This window comes from Arctopsyche grandis, chromosome 1 (assembly GCF_051622035.1).
Source record: "Arctopsyche grandis isolate Sample6627 chromosome 1, ASM5162203v2, whole genome shotgun sequence".
In the NCBI taxonomy this organism is placed as follows: Eukaryota; Metazoa; Arthropoda; class Insecta; order Trichoptera; family Hydropsychidae; genus Arctopsyche; species Arctopsyche grandis.
Genome location: NC_135355.1, coordinates 17,018,085 through 17,037,026, shown reverse-complemented (window position 1 = coordinate 17,037,026; position 18,942 = coordinate 17,018,085). Strand labels below are relative to the sequence as shown.

Sequence of the window (18,942 nt, the reverse complement as noted above, 5' to 3'; positions counted from 1 at the left end):
ATTTTTTCTTTCTCATTCTTAATGAATCTATACTAAAAATGATCATAGTTATTATAAGAAATGAGCACATATTATACATACAAACTTCCATTTCTTAGAGTCGTGTTGAAAATTATAATATATTTAAAATTCAATGTAAAACATAAATATCTTTGTACTACACAGATTGTATATTGATGATTTCATTTAGAAGTATTGTGTATCCATGACTATCCATATATGCATTTGAGGAATATACATACATATGTACATGGACATGTACATATGTATATATGTAAGATATCTAATTTTTGTTCGAAACACGGAATGCTTTTTAAAAAATCAAAATTCAGAAGTGATCAAGTTGAATACAATGAGACTTTAATTTACGATTTTATGAGAGTCAACGTACCTGCCATTCAAAGTTCCAGTTTATTTTTTAGTTTAGGAGAAAAAAAATTTTAAGACAAACAAAAAACAAAAAATTGTGAAGTTAGCATTTAATGATAGTATAAATGATGTTCGAAATATCTCCAAAAATACAAATACCCACAAAAATACTATACAGTAAATACTAAAAAGTAACATGAAATACTAAAAAGTGAAAAATTAAATCACGACCAATTAAGACAAATCAGTCAATTTCATACCCTAATACTTTTTGAATCGTAAGTAGTACTTTTACTCTAGATCAGCGTTTCTCAACCTTTTTTGACTCGCGTACCACTTGGTGTACATAACGTTAAATTGTACCACCAAATAAAAAAAAAATGATTGTATTTCATGAAATTTGTTTTTGCAAGAGTAATTATTATATATAGTATTTGCATGGTAAGGAATGTGAAGACAGGATACACGTAATATGTAGATCAGTTTTGCTAAGAAATTTTAAGGAAAAAAAGTTATTTGCGGAGTCACATTTGTAATATGCGCAAAGTTTAATATAATTATCTACTATTTTGTCATATTTCTATTATTAATATATGGTTTTAATAAAAACAATTTATCGTTAATAAGCTCTATGTCAAAAAGCTGTTCATATTCTTTACTAATACCAAACCAAAAAATTAATAACCTTATTTATTTTAAATTCAGCTTTAAAATGCTATTATTTGAAAGTTCAATCAAGTTCTCCCTTTCCTGGGTAGCTGTCTTTAAATGTTCATTGTCAAAGGGGTTTGAAATCCAATTGTTTGCTTCTTAAGGCTTGGGGAAGCACTGCGTAAAATATGATTTCATCTCATGTTCAATTATTTTTTCACGTATATCCCGATATATACTATTCTTGTTTTCAGATAAGAAATTATGTAATGTTTCAAATACTTCAGTTTGACCATTTTTCGATACATATGTACATAGATTCAAAAATCTATAATATCTAAATATAATTTTCTAATCATACTTTCAATTTTATCTGCAACATTAAAGATAATTATCGAGTTGTTCTTCAAATTCAAAAATGCACTCCAAAATGGAAAACGTATCAATTGCCAGGTTTTCGATCATCATCAACTGCGCATATTGACGTCGACGATGACTAATTAAGATAATGTTTATTTATTATATAAAAAATATTTCTATTTTTATGATTGTAAATCATTCATTCCTGGATGTCCGCCATTACTGATTTTTTTTCGCGTACCACCAAGTGGTACGCGAAAATGGGTTGGAAACCGCTGGTATAAATGATGTTCGAAATATCTCCAAAAATACAAATACCCACAAAAATACTATATAGTAAATACTAAAAAGTGACATGATTAATTACACTGTTCGACACGAAAAATGGTTCAGAAACTAGATATGACTTTTCTTATAGATCTATGCCCAGTGAACACGAATCTGGTAATAAAAAATGTTGATTGGCTCGAGATTCTGAGATATATGTGTTTTTTAAATCACGCGATCTTCGTGTTGTTCGGTCGGTTTCTCACAATCTGTCAATTTCCTGTTCAAAATGAATATTGGAATCTGTAGTCGGGTATTGTATCTTTCATTTGTAGTACTTTTCAGCTTTCAAATCTCTCTAAGTAGTCGTCCAGTTCAAATCAAAAGTCAAAAGTACGTATTTTCACTTGGGATTTTTTCCCACTGTTAATACTTTTAGACACTAACACTGTTACATAGTTTTCACAATATTTTTTCGATTCGGAACTTATCGAATCTTGCCTTATTAAACTCGCCCGAAAGATCCAACTCAATTTTAATAATTACCATTTTAATAATTGCATCTGTGCACATCGAAAGGTTACCCGTCATCTGATGTGCAATCTATCATTCGAGAAGACGAGAATTGCATTTAAAGCAGCCGTCCGCTAATCTGTCGTTCAATTTGTCTGGCGATTTTAGATCGGATGCACCGCATCCATTTCGTACACACGCACGCGCGCACGTGGGCACGCACGCTCGCAATTGGCCTTTTGTTATATACGATGTTCAATTTGGCCAATTTCAATTTCAAAATGGCCCCCCCCTTGACCATTTTCTGGATCCGCTAGGGCCCTATTATAATATCAATATAGATACAAAACATTTATGACAAAAAAATTCCTTTAATTAACATAACAATTCATTATAAACCAATTTTTGTTAACGCTCTGTACGATTTATATTTATCATTTGAACTAATGGATATGACGTTTACATATGTATCGATCACTATTATTTTCGTTCTTACGCTAACAAGACCTAAGCATTGAATCTATTATTATATTTTATGATAAAATGTCAGAACTACGTGCCACTTTAGACTTGTTTTTTTTTCTTACAATAACCGGTAAACATATCATATTTTTTCAAGCTATTTTTTATCTTATAATTATATATGTTATAAGCTTTATAAATTAAGTATAACCTTTTTGTTCAGTGTCTTTCATTTTAGCATGTCCTGAAGTATATAATGTAAAAGCTGAATTGGCTTTAAGACTATATACAAGGTTTCATTTTTATCCATAAACACTCTAATTGATTATTGAAATGAGTTATTATGCCTCTAACGCTTCATACCAACATTTCAGAAAAAATCCCAAAAAGGGTCAAGTTCTTGAAACATACAACAATAGCACGTTACTAACATCAAATTTCAAAATGGATAAACCAGTGAAATTCTATTGCCACGGTTGGACAACAATGCCAGAGACGGCATTAGTAGTGAAAAGTATAATTAGTATATATGAAGGGCTCGGGGCAAGATAGTGCCAACCATCTTTTTGGTTCAAATTTTCCTGAAATTTTTTTTTTTTTAATTAATCATTTTACATAGGATGGCATATTTAGGAAAATTTGGCCAAAAATGATGGTTAACACTATCTTGCACTGAGCCCTTCATATGTAATATGTACATTATTCGAGTTCAATAATTTCAAACTTGCCTAGGATCAAATTATATTACTAAATTTTATTATATTTCAGCATTTTTAGATTGGGATGAAGTGAATGTCATAATTGTAGATTGGTCCAAAGGATCTTGTGAAGGTTTGGAAGGGGCTGTACCTCGTGTGCCAATAGTTGGAAAATATTTGGGAGAATTTATCGATTGGTTATCAACCCAAGGAGTACCCCATGATAATGTCCACATAATGGCAGTTAGTATGGGTTGCCACGTAGCTGGCATAGCCGGAAGGAACTGTCACAAAGGAAAAATTTCTTACATAACAGGTTTCGAAACGAAAAATATAATATAAAACCTCATATAATAAGTTATTAACTATTTTGATAACTTTTCCAGCTTGTGATCCTATTAGGGACTTATTCGAAGATACTCCTGAACAGCTGAGAGCTGATGATGCCAAGTATGTGGAAGTGATCCATACAAATGCAGGTCGTCACGGAATAGCGCATCCAATTGGTACTGCGGATTTTTATCCAAATTTCGGTTCATCAATGCCTGGTTGCAGAAGCATAACTTCAGATAGTTGCTCGCATGCAGTGTCTCTTTTGTATTATTTGGATTCAATCGATCACAAAAAATTCGTTTCCATGAAATGCGCAAATTACGAGGAAATACTCACCAAAATATGCTCGAATTTGGACGAATCATACTTAGGAGGAGCTTATCCTAAAAATATGTACATACATACATATATTATATGTATATGTTACATACATAAATCATTAATAATAACTATATTAATTTTTGTTACAGTTCTGGGATTTATTACTTAACAACAAATGCAAAAAAACCTTTCTACAAAGGCTAATAATATAAATGGTAATACATATGTACATACATATATACACATTATTGTAATACTAATACATTGTATTATATGTAATAAATTTATAGTACTAATTTTTTTTTCATTTTTAAACAAAACATTAATAAAACCTCCCATTTATTTTCCTGTTATTATTTAGAATTATACATATATTGATAACTTTTAAATTCGTGATGTAATGAAATTTTCCAAAAAAATTTAGAACAAATAAAAATGTAATCTGTTCAAAGACAATCTTATCCGAGCACTTCAATTTAAATGATTATCTTCTGTATGATTATCAAATGATCAAATATAATAAGGAAATTTTATGTACGTTGTAGTTTTCCCACACATTACATAAAAAAAATGATAATTTTATAGATAATGGTAGTTCAGAGTGTATATAAAAAGAATTTTCAACTCACACCTATCATACCGTGAATGTTGCTTAGAATATATACATACAAAGTATTATTCAAAATGACTTACGCCTTCATTTTGATCGCTGTGCTAATTAGTGGTAAGTTACATATATACATATGTATGTACATATTCATATGTATACTCATACAATATTATTAATTTACTAATCATAATTTATTTTTCAATGCTACAAATATATTCATTGCGTATTTTTCAATTTTAGTGCAATATATAGATTGTCATCCTACCAAATTTAATCCGATTACCGATGTTGGATTGAACCTATTTTCGAGGTAATAAAAGATTATTAATAGTTTATTTTTTTAATGTTTTATTCATATATTTATTAATAAAAAATGGCTATTTTTAATGATTACGAATTTTCAATATTGTATAATTATTTTATTATTTTTATCTATTATTTACATAGAAAAAATCCTACCGTTTCACAACCTCTAAAAAATGGAGACTTGGAAAATTTGTCTGCGTCAAACTTCCAAATGGATAAGCGTTTGATAATATTTTCTCATGGGTGGACCAACATGGCTAATTCCCCAAATGTTGTTGAAGGTATATTTAAGAATTCATTCTAAATGTTTTTCAACCTTTTCTCAGTTTTAAATTATTTAGTACAAATGTCCATGTTTCATTTTTAGCTTTCTTAAAATGGTCTGATGTAAATGTAATACTTATCGACTGGACTAAAGGTACCAGTGGCCCCGAAGAAGGAGTCGTAGCAAATGCCCCACTCGTTGGAAAGTTTGTAGCCAGCTACATCGATTGGCTATCCACTCTTGGATTTAAGTTTGATAACGTTCATCTAATTGGTGTAAGTTTGGGTACCCATGTAGTAGGTTGGGCTGGTAGAAGCTGCCAAAGAGGAAAAATACCATATCTTACAGGTATGAATAGGCTATTCATTATACACATTATATCATACAAATAATATTTATGACGTTATATTTGAAATTGGCGTATTTTTCTTCATATCGAGAAATATCTCGCAAAACATTAATTAATATAATGTTTTGCGTTTTACAATATCCATAAATACTGCTGATGTGTAATACATTTATTCTGCTTTTCCGATATTCTGGACATATCGAAATAAAATAAGTTATAACAATTTGTGAATTAAGTCAAGCAGAAATAGTGTTTTTGCAACTGAAAATTGGACTTCCGCCACTTTAAAATATGACAGCTTACTTAATTAAATATTCACCGAATTTAATTGCAGCTTGTGATCCGTCAAGAAAATTCTGGGATGACAATCCTGATAGGGTCAACGCTGGTGATGCTGTATACGTTGAAGTCATCCATACTAACACCGATTACCACGGATTGATTTACCCCACTGGAACAGCCGACTTCTACCCAAATAGTGGAACAAAAATGCCCGGATGCTCTGATGATTTCAATCAACTTTGCTCTCACATGAGATCCGTTGATTATTTGTTGGACTCAATTGATCATAAGAGATTCGTTTCTAACAAATGCAACAGTTATGACGAGATGATTTCTGGCAACTGTGCAAATATTGATACATCATATATGGGTGGAGCTTTTCCCAAAAACCTGTTAGTGATAATTCTAGATAATTCTAAGCATTTTTTAATCCATTTTATTTATTTATTATTCTACTTTTTTCAGTACTGGAGTTTATTATTTGACCACAAATGCTGAGCAACCATACTATCAAGGTTAACATTTTATATAATACTACCTGTGTGCATCATTATGTATTGTAACACTTTTTGATTAAAAATATATATTAATTAACCATAATGTTTTTTTTTAACTTTTATTGTACACACATAATAACTCAATTATACCGAAAAAATCCATTTCTGTCATATTTTTATTTCTTATATTTAAAATAATGTACAAACATAATTTCATTTATATCTTAATCCCGTCCTGTGTGCCCGCGCTCAAGGAGCTATTTTCATGGCCCACTGCAAAATATTAAATAACGAAAAAAGCTCAAATTGAATCCTATTGCATTTTTTAATAATATTATTTATTGAAAACCCACTTGTATAACAATTTATGCTATTTTACGAATAAGTTTAGTAGTATGGATAAGGATGGTATTAAGTGATTTTAGTGTAAAAGAAGAACTATTAGTTACTAGCAATGCAAAAGGCGAAGATATTTTTAATAACTTTGCAATAATGGATTCATTTCCCAATGCAAGAGAGATGAATCCTTCACAGTCTTTATGAATTATCATTGTATTATTTATCAAGAAGCAAAAAATATTATCCTTTGAACATATCATGGATGTCGTTCTGAAAATAATCCTCTGAGAACAATATTCGAACAAATCCTTCATCACACAGAATATATACATAAAGCCTTTGTAGCAGGGCTGTGGAGTTGGATCAAAATTTACCGACTCCGACTCCAGCCTTATCTTATGATTCGACTCAGACTCCGATGTGCGAATCTTTCATTTCCACCATGAACATAGTAATATCAAAAACCAGATCTCTATATATCAATACCAACCTTGATAATTGTTTACGTTTGGGATTATCATCATTGCATTTTATTCCTAACTTTGAAAAGTCAGTAAGTGAAATGCAATGTCAAAGATTGCACTAAATGTACTTTGTTATTTTGAAAATATGTATATATTGTATTATTCTTTACTTAATTTTATAACTTTTTATTTTGCACATTTCATCTTTTATATCCAACTGAATGGTATTTTTTTTATAATTAAATGTAAAAAACTTCATAATCTTCCGATTTATAATAATTTAGTAATAATTTAATGAATGTACATATGTATATGTAAAGCTGTCCAAGAAACAATGATAAAATAAATAAATGTGTACTTCTTAAATCTGGATTTTTAAAAATCCAGCAGGCGCTCTTCACCTTGCTTCTAAAGCTCCCAAAAATGCGCCCAAAACCGCAATAAGGTTAGGAACCCCTGTCTTTGAGCTTTGAATATTTTCTAGTAAACGATAAACGTAACGAAATACAATATTAAAATAGAACATCATGCTTTTAATTTGAAATGGACATATCTCAACATTCAGTCCGTGAAACTTGTCGAGGCCATTATTACTTTTATTAATAATATATACAAATAAAATAAAGTTTATATAAATATTAATAAATTATTTATTTATTCACATAAATAAACATAACATATTAATACTTATAATAAATATATCATTATTAATTTATTAGATTGTTAAATAATTTAGTAAAAATATAGCATAAAATTTGAACATTATTTAAATAAATAAAAAAAATATTAATATCTTATAAATATTGATATTTATTATCATTATTTATTAATCTAAAAATATATGTAGTATATTGAAGGGAGTTTTAATTATAAAAGTTTTAATTAAAAAATACAATTTTTCAAACCAAAATTCTGATTACCTTCCAAATTTTGATTACCTTGTATCACAAAGTGCCTTTATAAAGTGTCATTTGAGGTACCTGTTTTAGTATAGAGATTACAAACCTTTACTATATAAAAACAATTACCCTAATATTCTTGGCAATCAAAACATTGGTATTTTAAAGTAATTATATTGTTATCAACCGCAACATTACAAAGGTATCATTAATGAAGCTAATATATTCGTGTGCACCTTTATCACTATTGATTATTAACATTCACACTCAGTTGCTCATACAGATTTGTTGTACCTACATATGTATATACATACATGCATACTATGCTTTTTTCTAATAAGTTAATAAATTTGGCGCTTATTTATGGTAATATCAAATTGAATAATCTACTTATAATTATCGTTAATTTAAATAAATTCTATAAATCTAATTTGATTTCAGTAACCTTACATACAATATCGTGTACAACTTTCAATGCTGTTAATGATGTATCTTTCAATCTCTATACTAGGTTTTAAATAAACATACATATGTATTGAATTATAATCAAAAAATTGAATTCAATTTATAACGAATTTTTTTTAATTAGAAAAAACCGCTTACGTTTTGGAAAAATAAAAATTCAAAATTCAACAAGTTTGCTGTCTTCAAATTTTCTTTTTGACAAGCCATTGAAAATATTCATTCATGGTCACACAACAATATCAGAAGCACTCATTGTTGTTCAAGGTATGATAATGAAATAAAATATTAAATCTATAGCATTAGTTTAAATGCATGTAATTTCAATTACCTGATTGATGATTCTACGATGTTAACGTGTGTGTGTGTGTGCGTGTGTGTGCGTGCGTGCGTGCGTGTGTGTGTGTGTGTGTGTGTGTGCGTGTGCATACTGAATTTTGATTATAATAAAAATTCATTTCATTAGAAAACTCGATTTCTTATATTTAATACATTTGGCAAAAAATAATGTTTTTCGAAAATCTTATATTTAGCTATATTAATAATTTATATTATAAATATATCTAATTTCTTTAAAAATATATCTGACAATATTTCTATTAAACACCTCATAACAAGCATTTACATATACATACATAGGTATATGTATAGTTACATATGGACAATATAAACGCTCTGTATAAATTTCATAAATGTTACTAAGGACTTTTTTTAAACTTTTAAATTCACAAAATATTACTCGGTCGTGGTCTTTTTTAAAATATTTTAATAATTACATATTACTAGTGTTTTTACCCAGCTTCGCTCGGTATTTGTTATATAAACCACTAAAATATGGCCAATCTAATAGTAAAAGTTTTATTTTATTTAAATTTATTTCAATATTCATTTGTTTTTTTTATTAAATTGAACCTCGTGGATTCTACGACCCAAACAAACACACGTATATACAGTCTCTTTCAAAATTATATATTAGATTTCTTTTTTTTTTTAAACAGCTTTTCTAAATTCGTACAACGTAAATATAATAACTGTCGACTGGACAAAGGGAACTCAAGGCACATGGTTAGAGGCTTCTGACTATGTGCCCGAAGTTGGACGTGTGATTGCACAATTCATTGACTGGTTATCAACATATAATATTTCATATGAAGATATTCACCTAATCGGCATCAGTTTAGGAAGTCACGTTGCAGGCTATGCAGGAAGGTTGTGTAAAAAAGGAAAAGTAGCATACATCACTGGTAAATCTTCAGTCATAAACAATATTTACTGTAATGGGATTATTATGGTAATTGTTTTTTTTTTTTTTGTTACTTATTTATAGCTTGTGATCCAATTGGACTTGATAGTTGGAAGAATCGCTCTGACGTTATTAATGCCAATGATGGAAAATATGTGGAAATTATACATACAAGTGCTGGTGTTCGTGGCTTAAAGCTTCCTTTGGGAACATCAGATTTCTATCCTAATGGTGGTGTACTGATGCCTGGTTGTAAAAATGACGTAGAAGGTCATTGTTCACATGCCAAATCAATATATTACTTCTTGAACTCGGTAGGCAATGAGTATTTCGTTGCTACAAAATGTAAAAACCATGAAGAGATTTTTGCTGGAAACTGCTCAAATATTGGCACATCTTACATGGGAGGAGCTTTTCCCAAAAATATGTTGGCCGCATTTTATTTCAATAAATTCAAATATGAATATCGTACAATAATTTTCATAAAAAACCGAATAATTTTCATTTCAGATCAGGAGTTTATCACTTGACAACAAATGCCAATCGACCATATTATAAGTTAACCAATACTCAATAAATTAATATATGTAATATAAATTAAGTAACTAATTATTTTATTATTTTGTTCTTATGTACTTGAATTTAAAAAAAAATCTGTACTTCATAAAGTAAAAATCATAAATTGCATGTTTTGTAGTAGAAATATAAATTAGGAAATTCAAACCAAATATAAATATTAATTTTTCATCAATATATTTATTTATTAAACACCAGTTTCCATACATATACATACATATGTATGTAAATTAAATTCATTTAAAATCGTCATTAATTTCGTCTACAAATGAATTCATCATTTCCTCAACTGAAACAGTAATTGAACTATTCAACGTATCTTTAATACTTTGCATTTTTTCAGAGACTTTTGAAGTCACAGCCTCGCTTGGAATAACATTTTCGATAGAAATTGTCGTCAAATTGTCTTCTAACAATGTTTGATCATTATCTGCTATCAAAGTCTGTGAACCACTAATGTTTTCAGACAGCTTTCCCAAATTTTGTATTGGCGATTTATGGGTGTCCACAGTAGTATTGTCATCAGAATTTGGTGATGTAAAAAAATCATTCAACTCTACCACTGCCTCATCATTCACAATTGATTCTTTTTCATTAGCTACAGTCCCTTCATCGCGGACGCCATTATTTTCAAGTGTTGAAACACTATTGTAATTAACAAATGGTACTTCACTTTCCATACAGACTACATCATTATTGTCATCATCTGACAAATTATTGATTAAATTAATGGTATCATCAGTTGCGCTTAGCTGTCTTGTTTTCCGAATTTTAGTGTTCCTTTCTTGAATGAAACCACTTTCGCTATCACTAGAATCAACTATATCAATGTGCATAGTAACAAATTCGTCCTCGTTATTTTTATTACCATCATTTGACGGTGATTTGGATATTTTTGGAAAACCTTTAAAGTTTTCATCATCTATTTTTCTTTTGTTTAAATTTGGGTGGATGTGATGAAGATCATCATTTGTGGTTAACTGAAATAACACATAAAAAATAATTAAAAAAACACTATTCTCTTATTATAATAAATTTTCTTAAGTGAAGGGAAGCAGCGCAGTCTGAAAAACGCACATAGCTTTTCAACATACAATACAATAATTCACATACACCATCATTACAGTTTTTTACATAAATTTATCATACAATTTCAATGTTTCTAAATGTGTCACCTAAAGGCGGTTACTAACTAACGAGCTATATAACCATAGCCATAACCGACACAGTAGGAAGTTTCAGATTTGTACGCAACGTCCTAATTATCATGTACCAATGGCTCGAGCTTTTGTTTCACGCAAAAATAACAAAAATGGCTGGAGCTTATAACTTATTCGCTAATCTGAAACTGTGTAAAAATTGCCAGTATACAGATGATGTCACTTATCTAAATAGGGATTAAAAATTTGCACTACTGTATATTCCAAATTTGTGCTGTGGCCAATATAAACTTTAAAATTATAAATATAGCTGGATTCAGATTCATAAACAATCGATCGAGTATTCCGTATTTTATAATTTTACGTGGATATAGAAAATTAAACTTTCCTCGCCAAGAAATCATGACTTTGTCCAAAGGTAAATTTTGTCGCAGTTCATTAAGTTCTAAATTTAAAAAATAATAATCTAAAACTTCCTTAATTTTAAATCCTCTTATCATTTTCGGGAATACTTGAATTGACAGAAAAATGTATGTAAAAACAACAAAATTTGTTTGAATTTGTCCCCACTAATCCTACTCATCGTTTTTGCAAATATGGGGGTTTCAATCAGAGAGTATTAAGACCAGTAATCATTTAAAGAATTTTTGCATACCATTCCCATGATGTCAATAAGAGCAAACATTTATTTCAGTTCTGATCTACCCACTTCATAGCGTGAGTTGCTTTTTTATAGTTTCTGTAATTTTGGTTCCAGTAATTGTTTGTTTCTAAGTTTACATACTTGATACCTTAACTTATAATCCTCGTAAATCCATTTTTGGTCAAAAACTATATTTTTATTTTATCATTTACAACTTTTTCAAATCCACCTGTGTAAAAATTTTAACCAATAAAATCTGAAAATATGATCACAAGAGTGCGATAAAAGTTTTACAATATAAAGATCAGTATAACAGTTTTAATTCTCCCTGAACAAAAAAAAATTTTGGATTTACGAGGTTTACAAGGTATGTAGTATGAATATATTCTAATTTATTAAAAAAAAAAAAATTTTATCAATACCACAGCATTATCAGCATTATTCTGTTTAATGTTCGAATAATTGTCAAGGTCAATAATATCACCATTTTCCATATTGTCAGTAAGCACATCAGTGGTATCGGTTTGATTCAAAGCGGCCTGTACTAGCGGAATGCAAATTGGAGGTGCACTTCCACGAATCACGTTCATACAATTAATAAGAGCAGTATAGGAAGAGACGGCAAGCTAAACATAATAAAAATCAATTTGAATTTGAATTATCTCTAGCACAGGGTCACGAATAAAATAATGTTCATACATTAAAATTTGTGTTGTGCTGATGACGTGAAAATACATCCAAACAAAATGGTAGTGGAGAAGGTTGCTGATGTGATTGAAACATCTGTATAGTAAATAATGTCTTGCATAATGCCTCCTTAACTGATGGCACCGACGTCTCATCATAAATTTGCTTTAGCAATGTTTCTTGTACTAGCTAAAATGAACATTAATTATTAGGAAATTTATAACTAAACATACATAGATATATTTATAGGAAAAACAAAAATAATCTTATATATTAAACAAAGACCATTTTTTTTTAATTATTTAAATAATGAATATTAAAAATAAATGAATGTTTAATATTAGATAAGCCATGTTAACCCTTTGACTGATACAACAACGATAAATCGTTGTTTTGAAATAGGCGAAGATTGCTACGACGATCGTTGTTGTCGTCATTAATTGTCGTATTTCAATACTTTCTTTGAGTCGCCAGCGCATCAGTGGCACGAAACATTTTTTTTATATACGTATTTATATTTATTTTTCAATCATGCTTTATAAATATTTATCAATTTTTTAAATAAAAGCTCTTCAATTTCGGGTTCATCATCAAAGTAAATTTCGGGTTCGTTGTCAATGTCATATAAGGAGTTATTACTTGGGAATTGATTATTGTCGATAAATTCATTTTCAGAATCAGTAGAGCTGCTGATTTGTCTAGTTCCTCGGCGAGGAGCTATTATTTCGCTTTCATCACTTTCACTGTCCAATATCATTTTGCAGAGTTAAAATAAATGGCAAAAAACATTAGAAATCCGCTTTCAATTATATAGGTCACGAGACGTCACGAATTCGTGCAATCAATCAAATGCAACTGAAATGCATACAAAATGTTTATGATACATGTTGAAAAATTATTTGATTATTAGAAACTTCGCATCCTTGTGTGTCTCGCTCACACGTACACAATTAAAACCAAGAAAGAAAGAGAGAAAGACCGCTACCTGTTTCGAATATATCGCATGTTGTAAGGATACATCGATGTCTAAAAATAGATTGTTGAAAAAAATAGAGCGTTGGAAAACAATCGTCAAAACTTATTTAGTGTATATATGTAGGTATCTCTTTCGCACGCACGCATGTAAAAGCAAGACAGAAAGAGAGAGCACGAGTCCACAACTGCTTCTTAAAAATGTATATAAAGTATTATAAAAATTACGAGCGTTCGGCGAAGTAAGTATGTAAAAAAAAATATTATATTTTTTTTTTTTCAAAATAATTACAAATGTTAGCATTTTTCGCTTGGACAATGAAAAACCTCGTAGCAGCCAAAGGGTTAAAGCAGTTTGAAGCCGAGTGGAACCACTAATCTAATATATAATTTCGAAAGAGACTTAAGTATGTAAGTATGTATATATGTATGTATGTATGTATGTAAGTAAATATGTAATGTTGGTTGGTAACATTGAAAACAAATAAAAGTTTATATGGCAACGATATCGATTTCGATTCTGTTACCAGATTACTTTTTCAGTTATTTTATCATTTCGGGATTCTTTTATTATTTCCGGATCCAGATGTCTTTTTCAGTTCTGGATCTGGATTACTGGTTCAGTTCCAAATCCGGATTCCTGTTTCAGTTCCAGATCCCGATTCCTTTTTCAGTTCCGGTTCCGGATCCGGATTCCTGTTTCAGTTCCGTATCAGGATTATATTTATCAGTTCCTATTCACTTATACATGTATACAAAATACCATTCATTTCTGATTGGCTGTCATTAAATATTATTTTATTTCGATTAAATAATCGAATTCGATAAATTTAATAAAAAACAAATGAATTTTTACTATAAGATTAACCATTTTTAATTGGTTTATATAATAAATACTGAGCGAAGCCGGATAAAACAACTAGTTAATAATAAAACATGACTTTTTTTACAAACCTTGTGGGAATTGTTTTTCAAAAATATTCCAGATGATTTAAAAAATGACTCTAAGCATGAGAGAGATGCCACCATAAGATCGGCATTATTAGATGACGTCATATTTCTGAAAATATTAAATAAATCGGTATAAAAACTTTCAAATGTGTTAAAATCGAATTTGTATATCTAGTATACATATATGGACTTCTCATAAATGTTAAATCCCTTACGTATTCATATTTAAAACATTATTAGCTCCTGCTACATTTTGAGGTAAATTGCTAGATTCCAACTGTGACATTGTTAGCTTACGGCGAGCCTTTTTACTCATTTGTTTTAATGAACCAACATTTTTCACCTATGAATTTAAAAAGCATACATTTCATTGTATACACATTTGTTTATTGATATTTTACAATACTATGTATTAACAAAATGCAATATATTATACCATTAGTTGCATAGACGTTTTGAATGGAGAAACATCTTCAATAATATTGTTCAAAAGATGATCTTCAAACCCTTTATCGCTTTCCTGGGGAGGTGGTTTAAGTGTATGTAAACATGACAATAAACAAGATAATGATTTATATGCGGCTTTACGAACATTTCTAAAATAAACAATAATAAACTACATATAGAAATATTAGACATACATATATGATACTAAAAGGGAAATAAATCATAACTTACTTATAGGGTTTGATTCCCCCAGAAAAATGTTCAGTTCTTGATTCATCGAGAACTTGCAGTATCATTTTTAGCAACAGAAATGAATATGGCATTATATCTTCACGGATACTAAATCAAAAAATAGACATACACATGTACATACATACATAAATTTATGTATAACCAAATTTGAAAAAACAATTTAACTAATGTTCATCATAAATTACCAAATTATTAAAGCTTCTATTGTACGCATAACTGTAAACCGAAGTTCTGGAGCTCTTAAAATTACTGCTGTACTATCAAGAGTGATTTCTTGATTAATTGCTTTACTTTTAATTGATAAACAATGTAATAAGACTTCAAGAAGTGTTATACATTTCATTTGCTTAGCGACTGGATATGGTTCACTAAAATAGTTTCAAATGCAAAAAATTACACATCTATTAAATAAGCAATGAATATTAAACTAATATCATGTATAAAACTTACACCAATAAAGCCTGTATAAAAATAAGTATGTTTTCAAGACGAGTCATAAGTCTTTCTACTTTAGTCACAATTGATTCAGAATTGCATTCATAATCATTTTCTGCATATTGATTTGAATCTTTACTCACAAGACTTATTAGCTTTTTATCAGTAGAAATATTTTTTAGCACCATTTCAAATGGCTTTGTTTGGGCCTTCAATACATGTGTATCTACAAACTAAAATAATTGAAAAAAATAATTAGATAAATCAATGCATACAGTTTTCAAAATATATTAGAAATATATTAACCGAATTATCAATGTTGTTGTCTTCAAAAAATGAAATAGTATTACTACTATCACCCGAAATGGATTGAATTTCCTTCACAATTATATGGCAAGACTTTATACAAAGTTCAAATTGGTTTCTCCATGCCACTTTATGATTGACTCCTTGTTCACCTCCCCCTCGTACCTATGAAATATATTCATAAGCTTAGAAAATTTTCAGATATTATAAGTAATTTTCAGATAATATAAATCAACACTACTTGTTGAAGAAGGTGAGCACATTTGGCGGCCAATGACACAATTTGCTTGTTATCACAGTCTAAAAATTGGACGATGAATTTTTCGATAGAGGTTTTATGTGCTCCACTTGCTTTTGAGTGCCTACAGACAATTACCAACAATTACATATAAAATAGTACAAGTTCTCAAATGAGTATATTTTAAAGTACTTTGCATACTTTGATAACAAAACATGTAAACATGATAAAGCTGAACTGTGAATTTCAGGTGGAATTTTGGTCAAATTATCAACCAAATCAGACAGCGACGCACTAACGACATTCCGCTCTAGCTCGTGAATTTTGCTCGAAGCTTCCAATATCTCCCCTACAATTAAAAATTTATAAACAATATTTAAAAATGCAGGTTAATTAAGTCAGCTGGTTTAGATGTACAATACTTACTTATGACAAATAAAGCCAAAGCCTTTTCCTGTACTGATACAGCGATAGGTTTTAGTGTGTTGATACACAGAGGTAGCCACACATGGCCGTGATTGATTAGCACGTCGTCTAGAACTACTTTGGATGCAAACCAGCTCTTTAATATGAGAAGTCCTTTGCTTCTGGTAACACCAGAACTTAAAAAACTTGTTACGGTTGAAATAATCGGCTGCAGTTCATCTTTGCTCTACAAAACAATTTGAGATAGTCTTAAGATAAACAAATGAATGCAATTTGAAAATATTTTAGGTTAAATGCACGTGTAATGCAAGTGTCAGTTTGACAGAGAGCCGGTTATAGGTAATGTGTTTGATTGTAACCTGTACGTTGAGAGCTCCGTGAGATGCCAAAGCCGCCAAGAGTCGATGTGACGCAATCCCTCCTGCAACTCCTGCAACTCCTGCAACTCCTGAAGCCCCTAGCGAGCCCCAAACACCCAGCAACGAACTCATCGCTTGAACTCGACGAACACACTATCACAGCCCACAACTCACAACCCACAACCCACAACCCACAACACAGCGAGACCACTCACTACCGCCAACCCACTACGATTACCAACTTTACATGCATCAAAACATTTATTTTTATATTTAAAAAAACTATAAATATATGTTCAATCAGACTCATTTAGCAACGTCAATGTCCCGTTCACAAAGTTGCATCCTGATGTCCATATAGTACGTACATATAATGTACAAATAATACTTTCTGTCAGTGGCGGCTCGTGATAATTTTTAGTGGCGGGGCTGCACTGAAAAGGTGTCTAAAAAATGTCACCATAATTATTCTATCATGTCATAACAGGACAAAATAAGCACAATTTTTGGCGTACGACCACTTACATGTGGATTGAAGTATTATTGAAAAAAAAACTAGCAAAATTCACCACCCATTAAAGGGGTGCGTCCAAACGCGATGAAGATTTCGAAAAATACGCTGGTACTCCAGTAAGATTGCTAAAAAAAATTCGTTCTTGCTGGTTTCGCGACGCGGATTAAAAAAAACCCCAAAACCTTTCAAAAACTTAACCCCCTAATTCGTAACGAAAAACATTAACCTGTTGACAATGCATCGATACATCGGTTGTTTCATCTGCCATAACAGCTAGATAAGTTGCTTTTTTTTTATTTCAGCACTTATTTGTTCCCTACACACGTTCAAAATACAATCTAAAAGTTCATTTTGAATAGTTTTTGATGTCCCTTTAAAAACCGAAGAAGTTTGAAAATGTTTTTTTAAAGAATCGTCGAAATTTTGTGAATATTCTAGAAGCCCCCGAAAAACTCCTGGATTTTTTGAATTATCTGTTTCATCGTGTCCCCTCATTGGCATTTCAAATTTACCGCAAAATTTAACGCAATCAATAATTTTAAATAAAACATCCCGATTTTTTTTGACGTTTTCGTTATGCTTATCTATTTCCCGCCGACAAGCTTCCCAAAATCGTGAGATTACACACATTTTTTAAGTGTTCGACACTTCCCTCGTGTTTTTAAATTAATCGTTTAAATGTTTTAAGTCAATAACTCCTGTTTTCGTCCAAGATGCTTCGCCTGGCGACTCGCCTCCAAACAAAAGACACGGATAACAAAATAACGCGTTTTTTTCTGTACATCTCGTTAACCAATTGTATTTTTTATAAATGTCTGGATTAAATTTTCGCGAGTAACTAAAAGATCTACTAGTTGCAGGCTGTGAAATAATTAAATTGGGCGTGAGGCAGCCTAATGCTTTTATAGCGACTTTTTCGGTAAGTTCTAGTCGCGAAAAGTGCAAATTTTGTAAATATTTTACTGAATTCTTTTGTTCTTCCATTTTTAAAATAAAAAAAATCTTAATATATTTAAATAAAAATTACGAGAAAAAGTTAAACAGATTTGAAAAAAGGTTTGCTGTTATCAAAATGAAAACGACTCACCGAAGATTTGATGAGGGCTCGTACGCAACCAATTAAGAGTAACGAAAACGAATAAAGCTGTGATCGTGCGATTCAACTAATCAAATGACGTAAGATCAAGCGCGCGAAATCTTAAACAAACTGACAGATGAATGTCGTTTAACAGGCGAAGGCTGCCGACTGTCCAGCCCAAAACGGAAGAGTGAGTGAAAGAGAAAGA

At 30.3% G+C, this 18,942-nt stretch overlaps 4 protein-coding genes across 4 annotated transcripts; 3 read left to right on the top strand and 1 right to left on the bottom strand.

Annotated features, from left to right (window-relative positions):
- The first annotated feature begins 306 nt into the window (after positions 1–306).
- On the top strand, positions 307–4,178 carry LOC143916989 (pancreatic lipase-related protein 2-like). The gene is made up of 6 exons (XM_077438346.1): positions 307–409; positions 2,846–2,915; positions 2,997–3,136; positions 3,391–3,636; positions 3,707–4,046; positions 4,124–4,178. The coding sequence occupies exons 1-6, from the start codon at positions 307–309 to the stop codon at positions 4,176–4,178; spliced, it is 954 nt and encodes a 317-aa protein (XP_077294472.1).
- Positions 4,179–4,607: 429 nt separating this feature from the next.
- LOC143913991 (pancreatic triacylglycerol lipase-like) lies at positions 4,608–6,385 on the top strand. Its single transcript, XM_077434055.1, has 6 exons — positions 4,608–4,698; positions 4,825–4,894; positions 5,032–5,171; positions 5,258–5,503; positions 5,839–6,178; positions 6,252–6,385. The coding sequence occupies exons 1-6, from the start codon at positions 4,620–4,622 to the stop codon at positions 6,304–6,306; spliced, it is 930 nt and encodes a 309-aa protein (XP_077290181.1). The 5' UTR covers positions 4,608–4,619; the 3' UTR covers positions 6,307–6,385.
- A 3,261-nt stretch (positions 6,386–9,646) lies between these two features.
- On the top strand, positions 9,647–10,267 carry LOC143916981 (lipase member H-like). The gene is made up of 3 exons (XM_077438336.1): positions 9,647–9,656; positions 9,775–10,117; positions 10,201–10,267. Exons 1-3 carry the CDS (start codon positions 9,647–9,649, stop codon positions 10,265–10,267), a joined length of 420 nt encoding a protein of 139 aa, XP_077294462.1.
- Positions 10,268–10,320: 53 nt separating this feature from the next.
- On the bottom strand, positions 10,321–17,521 carry LOC143911681 (proline-, glutamic acid- and leucine-rich protein 1). Its single transcript, XM_077430679.1, has 14 exons — positions 17,143–17,521; positions 16,784–17,009; positions 16,559–16,706; positions 16,361–16,481; positions 16,120–16,284; positions 15,829–16,046; positions 15,564–15,746; positions 15,358–15,465; positions 15,116–15,275; positions 14,895–15,022; positions 14,683–14,788; positions 12,769–12,945; positions 12,492–12,695; positions 10,321–11,246 (listed from the first exon to the last, which is right to left on the bottom strand). Exons 1-14 carry the CDS (start codon positions 17,272–17,274, stop codon positions 10,503–10,505), a joined length of 2,820 nt encoding a protein of 939 aa, XP_077286805.1. The 5' UTR covers positions 17,275–17,521; the 3' UTR covers positions 10,321–10,502.
- Between the last annotated feature and the right edge of the window lie 1,421 nt (positions 17,522–18,942).